This window comes from Andrographis paniculata, unplaced genomic scaffold (assembly GCF_009805555.1).
Source record: "Andrographis paniculata isolate CXL003 unplaced genomic scaffold, ASM980555v1 Contig55END, whole genome shotgun sequence".
In the NCBI taxonomy this organism is placed as follows: Eukaryota; Viridiplantae; Streptophyta; class Magnoliopsida; order Lamiales; family Acanthaceae; genus Andrographis; species Andrographis paniculata.
The window spans coordinates 832929-842053 of NW_026137590.1; the positions used below are offsets into that span (position 1 = coordinate 832929).

General features: G+C 29.9%; 1 protein-coding gene across 1 annotated transcript; it reads left to right on the forward strand.

Annotated features, from left to right (window-relative positions):
• The first annotated feature begins 5645 nt into the window (after positions 1-5645).
• LOC127256124 (ABC transporter G family member 4) lies at positions 5646-7996 on the forward strand. The gene has a single exon (XM_051281964.1). It carries the CDS (start codon positions 6055-6057, stop codon positions 7843-7845), a length of 1791 nt encoding a protein of 596 aa, XP_051137921.1. The 5' UTR covers positions 5646-6054; the 3' UTR covers positions 7846-7996.
• The last annotated feature ends 1129 nt before the right edge of the window (positions 7997-9125 follow it).

The following is a 9125-nucleotide window of genomic DNA, read 5'->3' on the forward strand; positions in this document are numbered from 1 at the left end:
ATACCGTGTCTATAGTATAGCAGACACGATATTTGGGACGGAAGGAGTATTATATATGTTGGATAAATGTATTAATAGTTAATAGTTAGTACTGCTATGCTATGCTAGTACGATGATTAGATTCGTAGGTGCATACGTACGTGGGTTAATAAAAAAAAAAACTTTATTTATTTATTTATTTATTTATACAGTACTCTATCCATTTCAGATACCGTATCTGTTACATTATAGACACGATATTTTATGAGAGATATAATTAGTAGATAATTAAGAATGTATTAGTTAAAATAATTATTCTATAATATAAATAATTATAAATTAAGATTAAGATAACTAATTAATTTAATTAAAATTAAAAAAAAAAATTAAAAATTTGAAATAAGATTAAAGTATGTAATCATTTTTCAGAAAAGGAAAATGACATAGTATAGTATGTAAGACGGACAGAAACAGCAACGTAGACATGGTATCTGAAAGGAGGGAGTATTAATTTTAATTAGGAGAGTAAGGTAGAGCATTTCCCATTTCCCAATCACATTAATTATTTAATTGCTGTCTGTGTTTCCTTTCCTCATAATCAATGACTTATTAATTAAATTGAATCCGGCAATGGCTGCCTGCTCCCGACAAGATCATACGTTAATAAATTCCTCTCTCTCTCTCTCTCTCTCTCTCTCTTACTTAATTCAACGGGTAAATAAATTAGAGTGTCTTTGCTCGTTTATTTTATTATATTTTATTTTTGTGTCTTTCAACATCTAATGACTTGTTTATTTAGACTGTTACTGTGTAAATGATAGTCTAAATCATCTAATATATTATTCTATCTGTCCTATTAAAATGTTGTTATTTTCTATTTTTGTTCATCGTAAAATAAGTTTATCATTTCCTAATTTAGTAATTGTACTACTTATCTAACACAATAAATACCCTTCCAACTTACAATATTAATTACACTATACAAATAGGGTATTTTTGTCTTTTTTACTACAACAATATAATACTAATATTCAAAAATCTACGTGCAAAAAACAAACGTCACTCTTTCACCGGGACAGAGGGAGTATTAGAGCCTTAGATTTCACGTTCAACTTTTACCATCTTTCATTTATTGTGCAAGTTTCGTTTAATGATATTTATTCCCTTGCACGTGACGGAGCGTGTTGGTTAATTCCCGTTTGTAAATAAATAAATTAATGATAAGTATATCTAACAATTTAAACTTTCAAATAAGACATCCATTTATATATTCTTATATGGTGTCAGAGTCAGATTCGTATAGACACCTCTGTCAGTACGAGGTCTTCTAGAAGAAGTCAAAAAATAAATCTGTGCAAACCCAACCAAAAGCGAACAGTATTAACCCTTATAAAGGAGAGCCCTTAACATTCATTCTAATTAATACTCATTTCTCGAGATGATAATCTCAAATTTTCAAACATGATTAATACCCAATATGGACATCATTACTCCGATATCATGTTAGATTATGTACGTAAATGACCGTCTCACCTAAAAACTTTAATTAAATATTTTTGAAAATTTTTTAAGTAGATAATTTTTAAAATTTTGTGACAATTCATAAGCAATAATTTTATTTTTTGTGAAAAAATATAACATCGAATATATTTTATCTAATAAAAATACCACATAAAATATCTCAATTTTTAATGAATTCTGATTATCAAATATTGATTATATTTTTAATCTACATCAAAATTGAATTTGGGTAAGTGAATAAAAAAAATGAGATAATTGAGAAAATATTGTTGTTCGTATCACATTATTTAATTTGCCAAACCAAATTGTGAGTCTCGGATTGGTGTCGGGCTGAGTGGTGAGCTCACAAGTGAAATTAAATAAATTTGAAAAAACTATATTCACATTGAATGAATAAGATTTAGCATATGAATTATTTTCATACTTAAACTTGTTACCTTGTCGTAAATTAAGATATACTCCCTCCGTCCCATATTGGATGTCTGGGTAACTGTAGATACGGACGAGATAAATATAATTAGTAGATAATTAAGAATGTATTAGTAAAAATAATTATTTTATAATATAAATAATTATAAATTAAGGTTAAAATAACTAAATAGTTTAATTAAAATTAAAAAAATTAATTAGAAATTTTAAAATGATATTAAAGTGTATAATCATTTTCAAAAAAAGAAAAATGACATGGGATACGAGACGGATAGAAACGGTAATGTGAACATGGTAGATGGAACGGAGAGAGTAATTCTTAATATGATTATATATGTAGATTATAGGGGATAAAGAATTCCAAAATATATTGAGTTGAGAACATGTAAATAGACATAACTTTGTAGATCTTAAACAAAATTTTTGATAGTACTCTATAATTATAATTGACAAAAAGTAATAATTATTACTTAATTTTATTAAAATATGTGTCTAAATATTTGAGCGCACATTTGGACGATGAATGATGGTTAAAATACTTAATTCACCATTAAATATATATTTGTTTAGGCTTTACACAAATTTTAATAAATATAATACTCTCTCCGTCCACTTACAATGTTTACATATTTTTATTTTGGGACGTCCAATTACAAAGTTAACATTTCATTAAATACCCTACTTTTTTCTACAAATACCCTTACTTCACATCACATCATTACTTTTACACAAAAAAGTAAGGGCAAAAATGTCATTACACTACTTTTAACTACTTATTATAATTAAAATATTATTATTTCTTAAACACTGCGCCAAAAGTAAATGTAAACTTTCAAAGCGGACGGAGGGAGTATTTTTTTCGTCTCATTTTATTTGTCCACTATTTCTATTTTTGTATGTTTTACCTTATTTGTTATTTATTTTTAGAAAAAAAATGTTTAAACAATTTTATATGACACCGGAGTATTAAAATATATTTAAACACAATGTGTTTGTTCACTCAATATTTTTGAATGTTCGATTCCCTACAAATATTATAAAAAATATAATATATATTTTATTTACTTACAAAAAGTTAACAATTTAATATATATTATTACTATATGTTAAAATATATTTAGAAGCAATATATTATATTTATGGTAATTATCTTATTTAAGAGATTTGTAGGATTCTTATTTTATTTAGACGATTTATATATTACTATAAATATGTACGTATTCTTATGATTGCATTAGAGAATTTCAATTTTATATTCTGACACTATATTTTTCATATTATCGATATGATTTTTCATACCTAATATAAAAAACAAATTTATATATAAACCTAATGGTGTGTTCTTTTATCACACTTTCTATTATTCATAAATAAATAAATAAAATTCTTAAAAATATTAAATTAAACACATATATTTTTTATTTTTTATACTCCCACTGTCTCGATATAATAGTCTTATTTACCATTTTTGTTTGTTCCAAATTAATAATCTTATTTTCATAAATAACCATATCACCCTAAAACTACCATTACTTTTTCATTTTTATTACACAATTACCATTACTTTTTACACTAATATACTCATAAGGGCAAAAAGGTATTTTATCTATATTTTTTACCAACTACCAATATAATATCAATATTTTTTAAATCTCGTGTCCAACCCAATTAAGACTATAGTTTTGAGACAGAGGGAGTATTATATTAAAAATTAATTTATATTATAAAAATTATATTAATATCACATTATACAATTATTCAAATTTAAAATTTTTACTATTCAATTCCAAACAAGAATCCCAAACTCAAAACAAACACAATCTAATTTCCTTTTAAAGCTAACTTTTCAACAAGACAAATTATAAATACAGCTGCTCGAGTTTGACTGGGTCGAACCAACGAAAAAAGATCGGCCCGATTCACTTGGAAAATTCTAATTGGGCCTAATTGAGAAAAGCCCAGCCCAAACATTTCTCAAATTGAGCTGAGCTTATGTAGTATTAGAATGTCTTCAATTTATATTTCTTCTAAACTTAAAAATAAAATTTAAATATAATACCATTATGAAATCGAAATTCAAAGACACCTAAAACGATTCATATAAAAAAGAAAATAGTAGACACCACGGAAATACACTTGGTGGTTATATAATTAATTAATACTCAATAATTCTTTCAAAACATGAGCTAAGATTGATTATATACTCCAGTAAATATAATAATTTCTGGCTAAGAGGAGGTTGGTACACTGCAGCTAAAAAACAATAGCTATATCAAGAAGCATCCCGTGACTGTACAGCCATATCTCCTAAAAACTTATAAATTAAAATTAAAATGAGAAAAATTAAAAAAAGAATTAAAACTAAAATGAAAATGAAAACCCAGTCTTCTACTGATACATATAACATATCACACCATAGCTCCACTACTTGACTAGCTTTATCTGACAAAATTTAAATTCAATAAACAAATTAAAGGAGAAAACGACGCGGAAGAAATTGTGGGCTAACAAAAACCACCAAACGTATATTTAAAAATTGTATATAAATAAATAAATTTAAACAATCCCAAAACACAACACCATAGTATAAAAAGTTACACAAACATAAGTATTTTATATGATATATACATTATTTATTTAGTTTTGAAATAAAAATAAAATACTAATTATAAAATTTAAAAAACAGTTATTTATGTAAGAAATACTGGATGACATGGTAGTAAACTCATAATCTTAACTTAAAGTTCAAACTTCTGATATCTTCGGGTTCTATCTGTCTCACATTATTTACTATTAAGCTAATATATTCAATCAGAAATTTATTTAAAAATAACGGTTGTGAATTTCTTAAAAAAAAAAAAAAAAGTCATCAACGGTAAACCTGATATTTACCGCTGTGAATGAGACGAGTAAAGCCAAAGTGTTTAACGTTCACGTGTCATGAGGTAATTAAATTGCCTGTCAGGTTATTTTAATGACAAGGGGTTCCACAATCCCACCAAATGTTCACATGTTAACTTTTGCCCCATGACCGAACGATGATCATATCCAAATTTAAGTTTCATTTAAATAGACATTTTAAAATTTAAAATATTGATATTATTTTTTAATAAGAAAATATAAAAATATGATATATGTAATTTTTTTACTATTTATAATTTATTTATTTTTCAAAATTTCAAAACTATGGGTTTAATGATAGACCAAAATAAGACTAAACAAAATACCCTAATCTATATACACATGCATTTCTATAACACTAAAGCTGTGTCTGGTACAGAGAAATGAGACCAGAGAAATAGAAATGGTATTATTTATTTGTTTGTTTGAGTCAAGAGAAATGAAACTTGAGAAATAAATCATTTTCATTTCTCTGTTTTCATTTCTCTCCGATATGCAGAGAAATAGAGAGAAATGATGTTGCAGTATATATATTTTTTAATTTTTAAAATTTTTTGTACTATTTAATTTTTATAATTTTTTAAAAATTATATAATTTTAATTTTAGAAAAAACAAACTTAATTTATTTTTAAAGTATTTAATTTTTACGACATTTTAAGAAATTGTACTGAAATATAATCTTACAAAACATCATATATAATTTATAATTTTTTTTAAAAAAAATTTACCAAAAATATTTTTCATGAATTCTCATTCATTAAAACTCTCTTTTCATCGAGTTAATCATTTATTTTTGTTTGCTCATTCATATATCTACATTTTTTTTTAGATTTCTCAAATCAATTCTCTGTTTTATCAAATAAGAGAATTAATTCTCATTTTCTACTCAATTCCATTTCTCTCCAATTCTATTATCTGCTATCATTTCTCTGCAATTCCATTTTCTGTACCAAACATCCCCTAAAAGATGTCCATTCAAAGCACCCGAAAAATAGCAGAACGGATTATCACGTTTTTAAAATAAATAAATAAAAGTGCAATAACAATCCTAATGTCAAAATGCGTCCAAATTATTGCCAATTAAGCCACCACTTGATACTTTTTGCTTAGCCAAATTGGATATCATGTCAAAGAACGAAATATAAAAACCAAAAGGCAGCAAATTACCTGTCATTATTGCTCTTCATTTTCATCCTTTTCCGACCTTCTCCTCCGCCGCCGCAATGGACCAACCGCCACCGCCGCCGCGGCAGTTTCCGGCCACTCCTCAGCCGCACAAGACCTACAAAATGACAGCCACATCAATCTCATACACAAAAAACACAAACAAATTTATCTTCAACCCCTGCAATTCATCCCCACCAATTCAAATTCTACAAGATATCTCCCTCACTGCCTATCCTTCTCAAATTCTCGCCGTTGTCGGCCCCAGCGGCGCCGGAAAGTCGAGCCTCCTTGACATTCTGGCGGCACGGACTGCTCCGACGAGCGGCGCTCTGTTCATCAATTCCGAACGCCTCAATCCGTCCGTATTCTGGAAGCTTTCAGCGTACGTTCCGCAGCACGATGCATGCCTGCCGCTGCTCACGGTGGCGGAAACATTCGCCTTCTCCGCAAAATTGCTGAATCCTAAAACCTCTGATGTATCCGCCATTGTTGGATCGCTCCTTGATGAGCTTCGGCTGACGCATTTGGCGGAGACTAGGCTTGCGCACGGCCTGTCCGGCGGCGAGCGCCGCCGTGTCTCGATCGGGCTGAGCCTCCTCCACGACCCGGCGGTGCTCCTCCTCGACGAACCGACGTCGGGACTGGACAGTGGATCCGCTTTGAATGTGATGCAGACGCTAAGATCGATAACTGATTCACGACACAGAACTGTAATCCTGTCGATTCACCAGCCGAGCTTTAAGATCCTTTCCACCATAGATCGAATCCTTCTTCTAGCTAAAGGCGGCGTCGTTCACCACGGCACGTTGTCTTCTCTGCAGGAATTTTTGCTCTCGAATGGATTCACAGTCCCTCCGCAGCTCAATCCTCTCGAATACGCCATGGAAATACTCAATCAGCTCCAGAGTATTACATCATCCACAAATTCTCAACCGTCGCCGGAGAATCCCGCCGTTTCGGGTTCCGACGGTAGATTAAAAGACGTGATTCCATACAGAAGCTCCAGATTCGACGAAATAATCACGCTGTACAGCAGATTCTGGAAAATCATTTACAGAACGAGGCAGTTACTTTTAACAAACACCTTGCAGGCGCTCGGAGTAGGTTTGGTTTTGGGGACGATCTACATCAACATTGGACTCGATAAATCAGGCATTGAGAAGAGATTAGGCCTATTTGCATTCACCCTAACCTTCCTCCTTTCCTCCACAACCGAAACCCTACCAATTTTCCTAAACGAACGCCCAATTCTGCTTCGAGAAACATCGAGCGGCGTATACAGGCTATCATCATACCTAATCGCGAATACGCTAGTTTTCCTTCCCTATCTGCTCGCAATCGCCGTAATCTACTCCGTCTCCGTCTACTTCCTCGTCGGTCTCTGCGGAACATGGCAGGCATTCGCCGCTTTCGTTCTAATAATCTGGATAATCCTCCTAACAGCGAACTCCTTCGTCCTGTTCCTCAGCTCAATAGCGCCGAACTTCATCGCCGGAACTTCGCTGGTCACCGTCCTCCTCGCCGGATTCTTCCTCTTCTCCGGCTACTTCATATCGCGCGATAGCCTACCAAAATTCTGGCTCTTCATGCACTACTTCTCCATGTACAAATACGCGCTGGACGCATTGCTCATCAACGAGTACTCCTGCCTCGTCCGTACGTGCCTGATTTGGCTCGATGAGAAGCGGACGGCGTGTATGGTGAGCGGCGGCGATGTTCTGCAGAAACGAGGACTCCATGTGAGGCAGAGATGGATCAGCGTCTACATTCTGGTCGGATTCTTCGTGCTCTACCGGATTCTGTGGTGGATCGTGCTCATCCGAAGGGTTTCTCGATCGAAGAACTGAGAGAGAAAATCGTTCGCCATTAATGAAGGTATTTCCCTTTTTTTGTTTTTGAAAAAATGCATATAAGAATTAACGTGGCTGTTTTATGTTCAATTATGCTGTGCTTGCCAACATAATTCTACTATTTACTTTTCAGCCCTTTTAAGTTTAACCCATCTATTGTTAATAATTGAATTAATAAAAAATAATTATTAATCAATTAAAATAATAATCGTATATATAAATACAAAATATATTACAAAAAATTTCTCTTTTAATTATAAGGTTGCATAGCATTATTTTTATTTTTTATTTTTTAGCTAGCTTGATAATAATATAAATAAGTTAAATTATTGAACATAATACATTAGATATTTACAATGTAATATATTGGTGTGTTCTTTTTAAATTATTTTATTTTATTTTTTGAAAGAAAAAGGACTGAAAAGGAAAACAAAGACTATTGAATGTTGAATGTTAAAAATATTACAGCATGTTTATTTTGTATTTTTGAATATATATATATATATTTTATATTATAAATTAAGAGTTATATCAATATCAAAATTAATATTTTATATTAAACTAATAATTTTATAAATAAATAAAATAATATTTTATGAATATGTATATATTTTGTAATTTATAAAACCGTATTATTAAAAAAAATACTCTTATCATTTTATATATAATGGTATAGTTTTCATTTTCTTTCTTGTCACTATCTTACTTTCATTTTTTTGAAAAAGTATTAAATATTTTAATTATATTTTAAAATTTTAATTATACTAATCAGTTATTTTAATTTTAACCTATAACTTTTAAATTATATTATAATTATTTAGTAATTATATTTTTTTAAAATTTTCGTGTCTGTAATAATCGTGGACTGAAAGAGTATTAAGTGAAAGCACCGTGTACTTAAATAAGTAGAATTATTATTATTTTTTTTAACTGGGCAATACTGTGGTCTTGCACTGTCACTTTTTTTTATTTTTTAAATGGATAAAATCCTGGTCATAAACTGTGGGCACAAATTTAAATTTTAAAAAATTAGCACATTTTAAAGAGGCAAATAAAATAGTATATAAATACATAAAATATTATATAAAATTGTATAATTGTATTGTATATATATACATAATAGGCTGAATTCGATTATATTGAATTTGACGATAACATATGTTCGACCATTTTAGGTAGCATAATCTAAATACTCCCCCGGCCCAAATACCCTGTAATATTTTTTTTTGGTACGTCCCAAACACCCTGCAATATTTTTAAAATAGGAAATAATTAAT

What these genes read in the sequence shown, in the direction of transcription:
- LOC127256124 (XM_051281964.1), top strand. Translation starts at nt 6,055, where the DNA reads ATGGACCAACCGCCACCGCCGCCGCGGCAGTTTCCGGCCACTCCTCAG.